The 13,674-nt window shown below is 43.1% G+C and overlaps 1 protein-coding gene across 31 annotated transcripts in view; it reads right to left on the bottom strand.

Moving 5' to 3' along the window:
- tcf7l2 (transcription factor 7 like 2) overlaps positions 1-4,280 on the bottom strand; it is an 89,849-nt gene extending 85,569 nt beyond the window's left edge. For 30 of the 31 annotated variants that reach the window (XM_070991367.1, XM_070991372.1, XM_070991351.1 and 27 more), the window contains exons 1-3: positions 3,743-4,266; positions 3,520-3,586; positions 3,169-3,293 (exon numbers count right to left, since the gene is read on the bottom strand). In XM_070991367.1, coding sequence (XP_070847468.1) covers positions 3,169-3,293; positions 3,520-3,586; positions 3,743-3,931 — 381 coding nt within the window. In that variant the 5' untranslated portion in view covers positions 3,932-4,266. Of the gene's footprint in view, positions 1-3,168; positions 3,294-3,519; positions 3,587-3,742 lie in introns of all 31 variants that reach the window. The other variant, XM_070991381.1, reaches the window with a different exon arrangement.
- Positions 4,281-13,674: the final 9,394 nt, after the last annotated feature.

Raw genomic sequence — 13,674 nt, 5'->3', positions numbered from 1 at the left:
GTCAAATATCTTAACATTCATAAGTCCGAGAGGCAGTAAATAAAGCCAGCGGATTTACGGCCCTGCAGCCCCGATGCTGGAGAGCTGGCCGCCCAGATCCCGCTCTCCCTCCCTGAGCCTCTGCGTCTCCAGACCTGTTGAGGTGTGATGTTAGCCCACAGCACCGGAGTTAACCCACCGCCTTTTTTCACAAGACCCGTGTTAGCATCGGCAGGAAACAAAAGGTAGACAGACAGAGCAAAGGGAACAGGGAGGAAAGCGAAAGGAGACAGAAAACAGGGGTGAACCGGGCAGGCCACCACTCCAATTCGACCTGCACCCGGTGATCCAGCAGGCCTTTGTGTGAGGTTCAGGGAGGAGGGAGACGGCAGGGAGCAGAGAGGAGGAGAGGAGGACAGGAAGGCTTTTAAAGCCCGGGCACGACGTCATGTCAAATTGCTAAATGATAGTAAATTGTGAGCCTCTTTGGACTTAGGTGGTAGGAAAAACAAATTCTCACTGATTATGGCTCCCAGAGGTCCAACAAATTATGGTAACCGCCACATGCAGGAATCCCCCCCACCCCCACCCCCACCCTCTCAGAAGTCATGCAAAAACTAAAATCACTGAAATAATGTAAAGCATCCAGACAGATCAGGATTAGTGCCAGCCGACAGGAGGAAAAAAAAAAAAATCCAAACTGATGCGAATTTTGCTCAGAGAAATACCTGAAAATTTTGCCATTCAGGTATGAAAAAAAATCCACTTAAAGCATTTGTGTTACGTACAAAAACACAGATTTAAAGGCCTACAAGCTGAAAGCCACATCCTAAAAATAATACCACAGCATCGCCCAGACCAAGAGGAGCAGAGGAAGGAAAACGAAGGGAAAAGCAGCCAGAATCAAAGCCTCTCGTGACAAGACAGAGAAAGTCTCATTCCAATAATACTAGCAGTCATATTCAGTGTCTCACATGACATGTTAGGGAGCAAGACAGCTAATCAATGTCCAGGTGAATTATTTATGCCAGCTTTAAGTCTAATACATTTATATTACAGCGGCCGCTGACTTCAAAGCTCTAATGGCTGGACACACAGGGCGCTGCAGACGGTGGGGGCCGAGGCTGTACAGAGGGAAGATCACCGCGAGCCGAACGCCGTGCTCACCTACAGTCACAGCTCAGCTCAGGTAGATCTACGAATTAGATGCAACAGACGCTGTCGCCTGGTTTGCACAGAAAGCACCTCCTCAGTAATCAGCAGCGGCTTTCTTCGGTTTTGTGACGACTTTATCGTGCGTGTGTGAGAAAGAGGTGCAGACGGGGAACTGCACAGGTGACAAATCAAGGCTCGTACATTAAAATAATACAAAAAAAAGATCCTTCCTTTTCTGGATTTTGTCTGGAACTAGTATTTCAGGGGCGGAATTAAGAGAGCAAAGGTCACCGCTGTCTCGCCGCAGCATCCTCCAGCCATGCTGCACACTTTACTGCCCCTTTTTTTTTTTTTTAACTGCTGCATAAGCACAACGAAGCGAGCGCTCCACGGACGAGCGCAGCTCTGCGATAGCCACAAAGACAACTCCAAACCCCTGCCACTGAAACAAGGAAGTGCTTCACTTCAAATCATGTGCGCTGTTGTGAATGTGTGTTTGTGCTGGCGCTGATGAGAATAATGAGTGACTAATTCCACATACCAGCCGGTAGCGTTAACAAGGCCGGCTGACTAAGAGGGAAAGAATGGCAAAATGTTCTCATATGTGCATATGCCGGGAATTATCAAATCTTTTAAAGTGCAGAAACACACACACACACACACACACACACAGAATTGTGTAAGCGGCAGAAATGATTTTGTGCGGAAGAGCCGGGTGATCGCGTTGAACTCAGAAGCAGAAATTGTGTCAAACACAAAAGGAGGCATTATGTGTCAGATGTGCATTTATTTTCAAGGTGTGCACAGCGCATACACACACACAGAAAAAAAAAATTGAGGTAACAAATATCAGTTTCGTTAGCCAGAGCTAAGGTGGTGGTGGGGGTGCAGGGGTCAGATTTCCTAATGCCTGGTCTTTGCCTTAACCTTGTAAAATGAGATGACAGGTCCTAAAGTGCAGACTTGTAATTGCAACCGTTTAAAACAGGGGGGCCAAAAAAACACCCGTGGTTGAGAAAATTATTCCGCTTAAGGATTGCCATTGCCCAGTGGGACTGGCGAGGTGCTGAGCAAATGAGTAAGTGTGCATAATTATAGCATGGCTGATTGTGTCTAAATAACATGAATTTATTTATAAATATGGGTTTACATGGCACATGCGTCTTCTTCTTTTTTTTTTTTAAAGGCAGTGGATTCCTCATTAGAGGCAAAGGTGGTGCACATGCAGAACATCATTTCCAGTCAATAAATCACACTTAAAAAGAAAAATAATAGGTATATCAATAGGAAAAAAAAAAAAAAAACACTGTTTAATGTTTCTGGAGAATTTTTTTAAAAGCTGTCAAATTTTTTTAAAGCATGCATCTTTCGTCTTTCTCACGTCTTTGACACATGCAAATCACCCCGAGCAGCTCATTTGCATATTGATTTTTATTTGTGCGTTGTTTTTTTTGTTTTTTTTACATCGCTTTACACCGCGTGCAGCGTGTCACAGGGTCTGCGTAAAGGCTCCGAACGCTCGTGCAGCCTGCGCGCAGAAAAAAAGGGCATGTTTGATGAGGCTGTGCAAACACGAGCCAACTGCATTATTCAGGGGGCTTAAAAAACATGCACTTGTAGCGTGAAACACAAGCAGCACAACAATCACTAAATTATGACAACAATGTAGATTTTTTTGGGGGGGGGGATTCTCGTGCATTTAGTTTAAAAGTTGCAAAAAATAATAATACGCCAAAAAAAAAAAAAAAAAAATGCCATGTGCACATGACCTGCCATATTTTTTTTTTTTTTTTTTTAGCACTGTTAGCATGCTAGCTGCTGCCCATGGCGCACGCAGGCTGGGCGCTGCAGGCGGACATGCATGCCACTGTACTGTACACTTCAGGACGAGTTGCAAAACTTGGCTCTGCGTTTTTATCGGCTGCACCTCTGGGTGACAACACTGCGTGTCTGGCTGCCTCGGCAGTCCGTGTGTGTGTGTCTGTGTGTGTGTGAGGTGTGTGTGCACATACAGTTGTAAATAAATGAACTTACTGTGCGTGCTGTTGGAGAAAGTGATCCATTGGGAAGGTAGGGGCTTGTGAGATCGGGGATCATTATAAATGGATAGCCCGGGTACGGTGGGCTCTTGAACAGCCCTCCATCTTGCCTTTTCGCAGCTAACATGGCGGGGGGGGGAGGGGGGGTGGGGGGAAAGAAGAAAACTTTTTTTTATAATGTGGCCTTGAAAACTTTTTTTTTCCACTACAAAAAAAAATGCATTACAGCAATAAAGCAAAGGGAGACCCCCCCCCCCCCACCTCCACCCCACCACCCACCCCCTCCGTCACACACATGTAATGTCACGGTGCTGAAAAATAGTGGAACAATAAACCAGAAACTCACCCTCCTCTAAACTTTCTCTTGTTTTGTCTCTGAAAGTTTCAGATCTAGGCGCAGGCCGTCTTTCCGCCTTGAAATGCAATGAAACACAGGGATTGCGTTAAAGTTAACACGATGAGCGTGATAGGAAACTTTCTTTTCAAGTCTACTGTCACAAATGTAGGCCCCTAAGTTCACTTATCGGCGCCGGGGACGATCGATCCCCGCTTTTCAATCTGCGACTTACCTCTGAATCCGACGAGCTGTTTTGATTCGTTTCCGACTCGTTTACGAGCGAAGATTTGACATCGGCTAAATCCCTTTCTGCCGAGGAGTTCTCCGAAATTTTCTCTTCCTGCTCCCCTTCGTCTTTGAAGGAAATCATTTCATCGTTTGCACCCAGATCGTCCCCTCCACCGCCGTTGAGCTGCGGCATTTTTCCCGAGCAAAAATTTTCTTTTTTGGTGGGAGGGGGGGCAAAACACGAAGTTTTAAACCCTTGATCTCGGCGATCTAGAAAGTCCGAGTTTAAGTTTGGGGTCTGTATTGGCGTTTTCCAAAGCTCTGGCGGTTGGTACAAAACTAAAAAAGAAGGGAATCTTGGCAGAAAAAGGAAGCCGGAGAAGGAGCCGAGCCGCTCGGATTGAGTGAGTTGAAGTTGGTCGGAGTGGTTTTCAGTTCAAAGGCGGCGCTGATTGACAGATAGAGAGGGATGGAAATAGAGAGAGTCTGGATTCAGGATTATTGACAGGGAGAAACACACAAGAAACTAATGAGATTCAAACAGGGAGGGACTTGAAGTGACGTTTTCATAAATAGGAGGAAAAAAAAGGAGAGGGGGGAGAGAGAGAGAGAGAGAGAGAGAGAGAGAGAGGAGGAAGCCGGCGGAGGACTGCAGTGCAAAGCATGTGAGGAGGAAAAAGGCAGTTTGGGAGCAGGACAGTGGTGGTAAAATAGGAGGAAGATAGGAGTTGCTAGAAAATGTGGATTAAACGCACATATGGGCGGTCTCCTGGTGGAAGGGGGGGTGGGTGGGGGGGAGAAAAGAAGGTACTTCCTCAGGCTGTTTGCAACCAGTTTGACTCCACCATTCCCGACCAGTCCTGTGTGACACCCCGGCCAAATTAAGTTAACATTACAGCTCCGTTTAAAGTGTTTAAACCTCCACATTCAGCCTCTGTAACCTACTTCTTTTTTTTTTTTTTTTTTTTTTTTTGTGCTTACTAAATGTAAGAGGCCCATCAAAGCAGGAGCCATTACTCCCAAGCTTGTTTTCCAATTTTATCTGCTTTGTCAGTTCCTTTAGATCTATTTTTCATTATATTAGATAATGTTTCCTCAGATCTATTTTTTGGGATGGAGGGTGTTATTGCATCCTGCTTTCTTTGACAGGTGTGATGTCCTCTGGGACTAACCTGAATTCCTCACTGGCAGCACAGTCTGAGCTGTTTTTTGTTTTTTCTTTCTCCCTCAGCAGCCAGACTGGACACAAATAACTGATGCAGATTTGGATGCTTCAATTCTGTGTCTTTTTCCTTCTAGAAATACAGCCCAGCCCACAAAAAGACAGCTCATTTCTACCGTGGTTGATGTGGAGTTCAGGGAAATAGAATCTGACCACATTAAATTATAAGATAACCTTTATAATATATGTCTGCTAAACCATATTGTGTTTTCATTACCTGCTTTTGTTCATTTTGCATGCACGCCGGTTACTCTGTGAAGTCAGTTAGGCATTTTTGATGTGCTGTGCTCCTATTAATTAACAATTAAGATAACAAAATGGAGCAACAAAGAGGAAAAAAATGCAAAAATATTAAATATTAAACTATTTCCTCTGAGCAAAAACTGGTTAATTAGGGATAAAGACAAAATAAAACAAGAACAAGCTGCCATGTGGTTCACCTGAAATGTATATAAAAGCAATGGGAGGAAAAAGCTTTCTGCAGCTGCACCAGGGGATTGTGCGTGTGCGTGTCGATGATGAGCTCAGCACCGGTTATTCAGTAACCTTATCTCATCAGCTCAGGAAATGCAGTTTCTATTATAGCCGATATTTGATGGAGCAATCACAGAATCAACAATGAATTTCAAATGCAGCCGCGAGTGAGTGGAGCTGAAACATACATCCAGGTGACACTTACACCCTGTTGCAACATGGCTCGGCCCTTCAAGCAAAATAAATCGCTATAAGATCAAAAGAAGACGCAGATTTGCTGATTAAAAAAATATTGTTTCATGTCATCATGCTGTTAGATGCATAAGAACCAATATTATGGCAGTAATTCCTCTCTATATGCAGGTGCTGTCAAACAGCAGTGATGAGGAATTATGTGCACGGCGTTGTGAACCTGCCTACCAACGCACCTAGACCAGGCGACACCATGAAAGCAGCCTATTCCGCCCGGTGATCACTGATGTGCTTTATCTGGATGAGGTGAAAGCAGTGTTTGTGTTTAGCTGGCTGCAGCCCAGCCAGCAGTGTGAGGGAGCAGGGAGGAAGGGGAAGGGGAAGGGATCGGCGTCTCTGGTTCTCATCCAGTGTGTCTGTGTTCAGGCAGCCGGTGGAAGAAGAGGCACCCCGCCGCTCGGGGCCCTCCAAAACTGAGCCCACACAGGCCAAACCAAAGCAGAGGAGCTCCAAGCTGGCCTCTCCCCGGATTGCCGCAGCAGGTACCTGAGAGTTTACTGGGGGCTGGCAGCGTGTTATCATGCCTGCCGTGGGGACACCTGCCTCTGATGCCGCCCTGGTGATTCTAATCTGCAGGACCCTTTAATAAGATGATGATAGGCTGCATTGCCGCCGCTGCTCTGAATGATGGAGCAGGAGCGCGCACGGCTTTCTGTTGCTGTTATTTAGATTGTTATGGGTTTTGCACGCTCACCTCTGCTCCCCGTGCAGATGTGGTTCGGGTACCTCTGGGGATCGTCTCATCCACGCACTTCCATTCCTCTCGAGCGTGGAGGAAGTGAGAGGCATCAGCAGTGATCACAAGACTTCAGCTCTCTACTGTCTCCACCAGCCCTGATGAGAAAGACACTGATTCTGGCCTCAGCTATTAGATTTGAAGTCAGCAATAATCAAACTGTGGCAGATTTAATTAGAAATGTGTCTCTGCAGCCTGCACTAATTTAAGATATAAAAATGCAAAACACATGCACTTTTAATAATGCATGATAATTTCATATTTTACACCTGATCATCTGTTACATTACTAACAGCTGCATTCTTGTATGCTACATGTTTCTGGTAAATAATCTAAGTCCTCAACATATTTTTGACTCTTACATGTATGTTTGCATCTCTGTGGGGAATAGACAACACATAACGATGACAAATAAACTCAAAAATACACTGTTTTCGCCTTGAAATATATCTAACAATATGTGCAATACATATACAAGATGTACCAAATAATTTTGCTCGTTTAAGCATTCTTTCTGGGGGGGTTGGAGGGAGGGTACATTTCTAAGATTGCACTCATGCAGGTTGCCACACAGCTTTTTTTTTTAACGTAATTCATTTTAGCTTTAATCATTTTTTTAGTGTCAAATGATTCTAGGAACACAATTTCTTTTAATGCTGAATAATTAAATAGCACGTCCATAGTCAGGAAGCATTGTTTAAAGAAGCAGAGTGTACAGAGCTTTTCCAAAGAGGGTGAGTGTTTAATATCAAGAATCTCTTAAATCCTCTTAATCCCACCGCACAGATGTTTATGTTTGTAGATTTTGCCATTTAAAAGAGAAAGACGTATAATTAAATCAACACATATGTAATCTGTGGGAAAGCTTAAATCTGATATTTTCCAGATCTGTGTTTTAATATTGATTTGTCCTTTGTTGTAATTTTTTTTTTTTTTTTTTACTGACCGCGTTGTGATTTCGATTTGGCATCTTTTTTTCTCCATTTTTGCACCTGCAGTCGAAACGCCTGGTAAAAAAAATAATTCTACACGAGCGCTCAAAGAAACAGGTCTGAAAAACCCTCGCAGAGAGCACCAAACTACTTTGAGAAATCACCTACTTTTCTGTGAACACCCTCATTGTTTCATCTCGAGCGGGGAAGGTAGCTGCAGCACACGGTGCACTTCCTCTGTGTTTGCAAACAGTTAATTACCCATCATGCATCCATGTTGCCAGCCATACCGGCTAAAAGGTCTCTCATTGCTGATTAACATATTACTGCTGGACATTTTCTCTTTTTTTCCTCATGAAAACAGGCTTGTTTTATGGCAACTGTGGCTTGATTTATTCCTGCAATGAAGTTTGTTCACTTGATAATAAGTGAAACTTAACATTTAACTTTAGTTGCATTTAGTCTAGTGCAAATTTCCTCTATTGTTGGCAGAGATGCTGTTAAGCATTTTGGCATTTATTGTCAGCACAGCTCATATAAATTCTGTCACCAGGCTAATACTGTGGTTAGCCATAATTACATGTATACTAATGGTCCTCATCATTTTTTGGAATGGACAGGATGGAGAAATAGATGTCTGATTTACCTGATTATGAAAAGACTCTTTCATGCTGTATATTATTCATTAGAGTAAAAGCAAACCAGACAACAAATATCCAGGTTGCATGTGTGCGTGTGTGTGTGTGTGTGTAGATGGTCAATTGTGTTTTCTTGAATAAGTGTACTTATTACTGCGCTTGTTAAATCCAGCACGTCACTGTTGCTCTCTATGCAGAATATTTCTGTGTACTTATTTTAATTACTCTGAGAGAATATTCTCTTGCTCTCTGCTGGCTTGGGATTCGTATTCTATACATCAAAACACAAAGAACGACAAGGGGAGAGTTGCTTTCTTGAAAAACTAGTTATTATGTATGTACTGTATGTACAGTAGATAGATGTATATTCATGTTTTCTCTCATTGTACTTGCAGAAAAGGAGCTTCTCTGCTCTCTTGTCCCCCAGCAGCCTAATCATTTGACACAATGGGACAATGCATTTGATAAATAATAAAATAAAAGCTTTGAATGCGGGAATTCTTTAGTTCTTGAATTTAAAAAGCAAAATGCTCAGTGTTATGTTGACCAAAGCTTATGGGCAGAGGGTAGAAACTGTGATGATGCACATGTAGAGAAAGAGTATACCTGCTTATTGAAAGTCAACAATATCTGAGGGAGTAGCTCAGAAAATGTACGTTAACATTGAAAAGCACCTTATTGAAAACACATTTTTTTAATAGAAATTAATTTTCTGTCTGTTTATAATCCACAACACAAATCACTCTGAAGACAGCAGAGGGAAGGGAAAACCAGTGTAATGAAGAGTGAGTCACACTGGCCTGTGACTCCGCACTCATCTAAAATCAATATCACCCCCCAGAGACGTTTCAACTAATATAACAGACAGCTCAACAAGCATTTCATTAGGTTAAAAGTTTATGAATCGATAATCAAAATAGATCAAATCTCAGGATGCAGAGCCTAGTCCCCCCGCCCCCCCCCCCCCAGAAAAACCCCAGGAGTGAGATCAGGAGTTGTGAACAGCCTGGACACTCATGATTAATGTAGCCGTGCTGCTTTTCATATCACTGTAGGTATTGGACTCGAGCAGGAGCTGAGCGTCTCCAGAACTCATCCACACAGCATCGTGGGAACCATATTAGGCCGGCTACGTGAGCTGTCTCCCGTCGCCTCCAAAACAAACAGCCAAGCGTTTTTCAGAAATGGACGCGATAGTCATTAATCAAGGTCTGAGGCAGGTCCTGAACTCTCTAAACATGGAATCCACCTGAGAGACAAGGTAACCTACAGTATGTGCTCGGCTGCTGCAGATTTGGCGGCCGGCACAAAAACCCGTTCACCTGTCCGTCACGGCAGCATCTCGCAGGGAGAAGACGAGCCAAGCCGCTGCTGGCTGGCAAATGTTACTTAAAGGTCAATGGTATACACGCCAGCGGGTTAATGGTTTGAGTCATATTTTCACACTGGCTTTACAGTGAATGCATCAGCCGTCAGGCAGCCAAAGGGATTTTTTTTTTCCGCTGATTTATGTCTTGATTGGGAGAGAAGATGGTGTGTGTGCCACTGGACCTTCAGTTCATGCGCAGTCCAAAGCAAAGTCCAGTCATCCTCTCGCATGCCCACATGATGGAGCAGAGGGTTGATTCTATCAGGCAGAAAATCACTGACAGACTGCGTAATTAAACCAGGAGCAGAATCATAGACGGATAAACCCCGCGGGTGTTCTTCTTAAGAGTATGACCCCTTGTGAAGAGATGGATATAAGCTCTTATCTCGGTTTTTCCAGTCATGTTTGCGAGATCCTGATGAACTGGGGAGTTTGTCAGCTGGTGAGCCACTGAAGAAGAAGTCAGAAAACAAAGTGACCTTTTTAAAGCAACAAGCAGATGCGCGGGACAAATGCAGAGCTTCCTGTTGACCCCTGCTTTGTGTTAGAGGAGCACATTGGAACTGCCTCTTGCATGGTGGTCTTGTGTGCAGGGCCCTCCACATCTCTGGGCTTTTAATGGGGTAGAAATCCTTTCTGATTGGCGGTTAAGTGACTGGGAACATCTCACAGAAGGTACTTCCTCAAACAGGAAGCAGGAGGCCTTATTGTGAGAGAAGAAAAAGAGAGAACAGTGTCTTCTTCATGTTCCTGACAATGGGGTCATAATTAAAATCACAGTGAGGGCAAGCTGACCTTTTGGGGTTTGAATGAAGGGTCATTATGTGCAACATTTTGCGCTATTTTGTGTCCAAATTGGCATGCGCAGTCATTTAGAGCTTTCCAGAGGAAATAATGTATTCACTGCAATTCATCCAATGAATGAAATCATATCTTGTTGATACAAAAGGCAGTATACGGTGCTGCTGTTACTCATGGAAGTGCTCTTTGAATTCCAGTGCACATTCGCTGGGTTCAGGGATGTTTTCCAAGATATTCAAGGCACTTTAGTTTAGTGATGGGCAAGTTTTTGGTTGCACACATGATCTCATCATCTTTATAGAAAATCAAATGAAACCACAGAGAAGGATTTAAGAAATTATCGCAAACATAAAGAAAGCCCTACTTTTTTTTTCCCATTTGAACTTGACACTGCTGCTCATTTGCTGCGTTGTAAAGTAGCGGCTGTTTTTCTTTCAATGCTATAAATTAGTGGAAAAGCTTTAGTACAGAGAAACAATTGCATCTTTAACGCTCCACATGCACGCTTATTAACGAGCGACACAATGGAGACGTGACCTTGAGTCAAATGGGTCGCCTCTCAGTACAAATCAGAGCAACGTCGTGTTCATTTGGCTATGTTTTCATTAACAGAATAGAAGATGAGCCCATTAACGAGACATCAGCCTGCGTTCTTTGTACAATAGGAGTCAAAAGAGCGGTAAACATCATCCAAGGTTAAATTGTGAGCAGGTTATAGTTGATGCAAAGGCTCATATCTCTGTTGTCACACGTTTCTGCCTCTATCTCAAAGACAGCAGGAAAACAGCATGGAGACCTATACTAAAGTCTATTCATCAGCGTGAAGCGCGGCAACACGTATGTGGACTAATTTTTTTATTTGTCAAAAAGATCGAGGTTGTTTACATTTGAGAATGACAGAGTAAATTAGCAAACTGCATGTACCAAACATTAATATTTTAACTGGTCTGCATACACGTTGTGTCATTCAATTACAGCATTTCTTTACTCAACAAGTAAAGTCTAACCACAAACTAATCACAGACTTGCCTCAGGGGGCTTTATAATCTATACAGCATACAACAGCATCGATTTGAATGAGGATAAGTCTCCCAAAAAAACCTTCAACATATGCATCGCTCATCCTTTTATACCTCATGCCCCTAAAAGCACCTTAGACGAGTATATAATGTCCGCTTCTGCACAGTAATAGGAGCAAAGCTGAGTATGACTCAAGCTTCTAGGTTGTCTTAGGATAAAATATAGACACTGGTGGACGAGAGTCTTCTGATTCTTTACTTAAGAAAGAAAATTGCAGTACCACAATTTAAAAATACTGCCAGTGAAAGTCCTGCATTCACAATCTCACTTTCGTCCATCAGTTTCAGCGTGGAAAAGGACTTCACTGTCAGAAATATCAAAGGTACAAGTATTAATCATGTCAAAAAGTCCCTTTCAGAGCATTATATTATTATATTGACAAGCTGGAATATCTCTGATTGATAGTTGCTTTCCACCACCGTCTTTATAGCGCATACAGTTGTGGTAGTGGAGGCAAAAGCATTAAAACTCAAGATTTAAATGCAGCGTGGAACTTAGCGTAAAGCCTCAAAATGAAACACATTCTACATTGCGAAGAAAAGTTTGTCGCTAACTAGCGTTGACCCCCAAAGATCCCCAGCCTGTTGCCAAGTGAGGGGACACGACCCGAGCCATAATAATAGTTGTTATTTTTCAGGTGAAACAGTAATGAAGCAGAGGGTGAAAAGCAAAGAGGACAAACAAGACAGCAAACTGCACATTCAGCGGCGTAATTTCTCTCTTTGTTGAGATGCTTTTTGTTGTCAATATACGACACACCGCGCGCTCACAGCTGCCCTTAAAGGTCCGTCGGCCTTTTGTTTTAATGTTCGGCTCTGATGGAGGGATGTGAGCGTGTGAAGTTTAAGGGCATAGTTGGTGCAAATATTGATTACCTCTCAGGTATTCCTTTTTCCCGAAAATTGATCCCAAAATCGTTCATAATCACACATAGTTCTGTGTTAGGTAGATCAGATGTGGCGTGGAGGCACACATGCATAATCTGACACACACACACACACACACACACACATACACACACACACACACCATTAAGGCCCCAAAGCTTCCTGCTTCAACTGGAGTTTTTTTGGCTGCAGCCCTCATGGTCCTCTACAAGGATCCTAATTGAGAAATTAATGCAGAAAAATCAATTGGCCTCAAGTTTTGCGTCCAATAGGCTCCTGAAGGCTTCAAGCGAGCAGCAATCAATGCTTTCCACATGGGTGGCTCCGCATCCCGCTCACTCTTTTGTTTATGCGTTCATAGCTGGAGGATTTTGATATATGAATTTCAATGAAATAAACACTAATTTTCCACCTTTTGCGATACCCTGTGATGCACAATGTATATGTCGGGGCATGAAATGATGTCTTTGGTTGCCACTTAAGCATCACTTAACGTGAACAGGATTTCTAAGAATTGGGATGTATTGTGCAGAAATCGTGCCCTCATCGCCAACACTTTTGAGCCTGCCTTATTTACACTTCAAAATGAGGATCTTTTAACATTCTGTGATCATCCGCGGCATTGTTGCTGGATGAATCGGTGTGTTTTGTGCATCCCTCTTGCCTAGAGGACATCATCTTATTTAGGGCCATTTTAAAGCACTGCACATCATCATCAGGTCAATGAAAAAGCAACCTTGAATTCCCTTTGACACAACTGTCTTTTTCCAGCACTCAAACAGCGCGAGTGCGCATCACCTTGTTGCGGCTCCAGGCAAAAGGCAAAACGGAGAAAAACGGCCATATGAGAAAGATGCGAGGCTAAAATCTTTAAGTATTTTAACAACTCTGCCTCAAACACGACTGCGTTGTTTTGTTTTGTTTTTTTTCCGGTCTTTCTCTCTTCAGTGGTCAAAATCTCAACAAGGAGAAAATGGACATGGTTGTAGCACAGGGAAAACGAGTGCCATGTTCTTCTTTGTGCTCGTTAACCACCTTCCAAATTCATCATAAGCCCAGAGATCAGATCACAGTAATATTTGATCAATATTAATAAGGATAGGCAAACTCCTCCAGTAATTACCACAGTCTCTGGGCTTTGATTTCGACCATTACTAACGCCTCTGCATCTTTAGATTAAAAAAAGCGACCCCCTTTTATTTCATAACATTAAATCCCGACATGCATCTTCTAAAAGCTCTAATAAGACAAAGATAAGATTTGCATCCCCATACAAGTGTCTTTTTCAATTGATTATGAAGCCGCCATTGATGTGCGAGAAATTGATGTTTTCCTCTGTTCTTAAGGGCGGCTAATAGAAGGGGCGGGCTTCGAGGAGGAGACTTTGCTACTTTGATCTTCAATCAGTAAAAAATCCCACTTCTTCTTTGTCAGACTATATTTGGTAAATAACAGTGACAATCTGCAGGGCCTGGAAGGGGAGAGAGAGAAGAAGAGAGATGTGTTGAAGCGATAAAGAGGGGTTGGTAAGGGGGGAGGCAGAGA

The sequence above is a fragment of the Chaetodon trifascialis genome, chromosome 21 (genome assembly GCF_039877785.1).
Source record: "Chaetodon trifascialis isolate fChaTrf1 chromosome 21, fChaTrf1.hap1, whole genome shotgun sequence".
Lineage (NCBI taxonomy): Eukaryota > Metazoa > Chordata > Actinopteri > Chaetodontiformes > Chaetodontidae > Chaetodon > Chaetodon trifascialis.
This window is presented reverse-complemented; position numbering and strand designations above follow the sequence as displayed.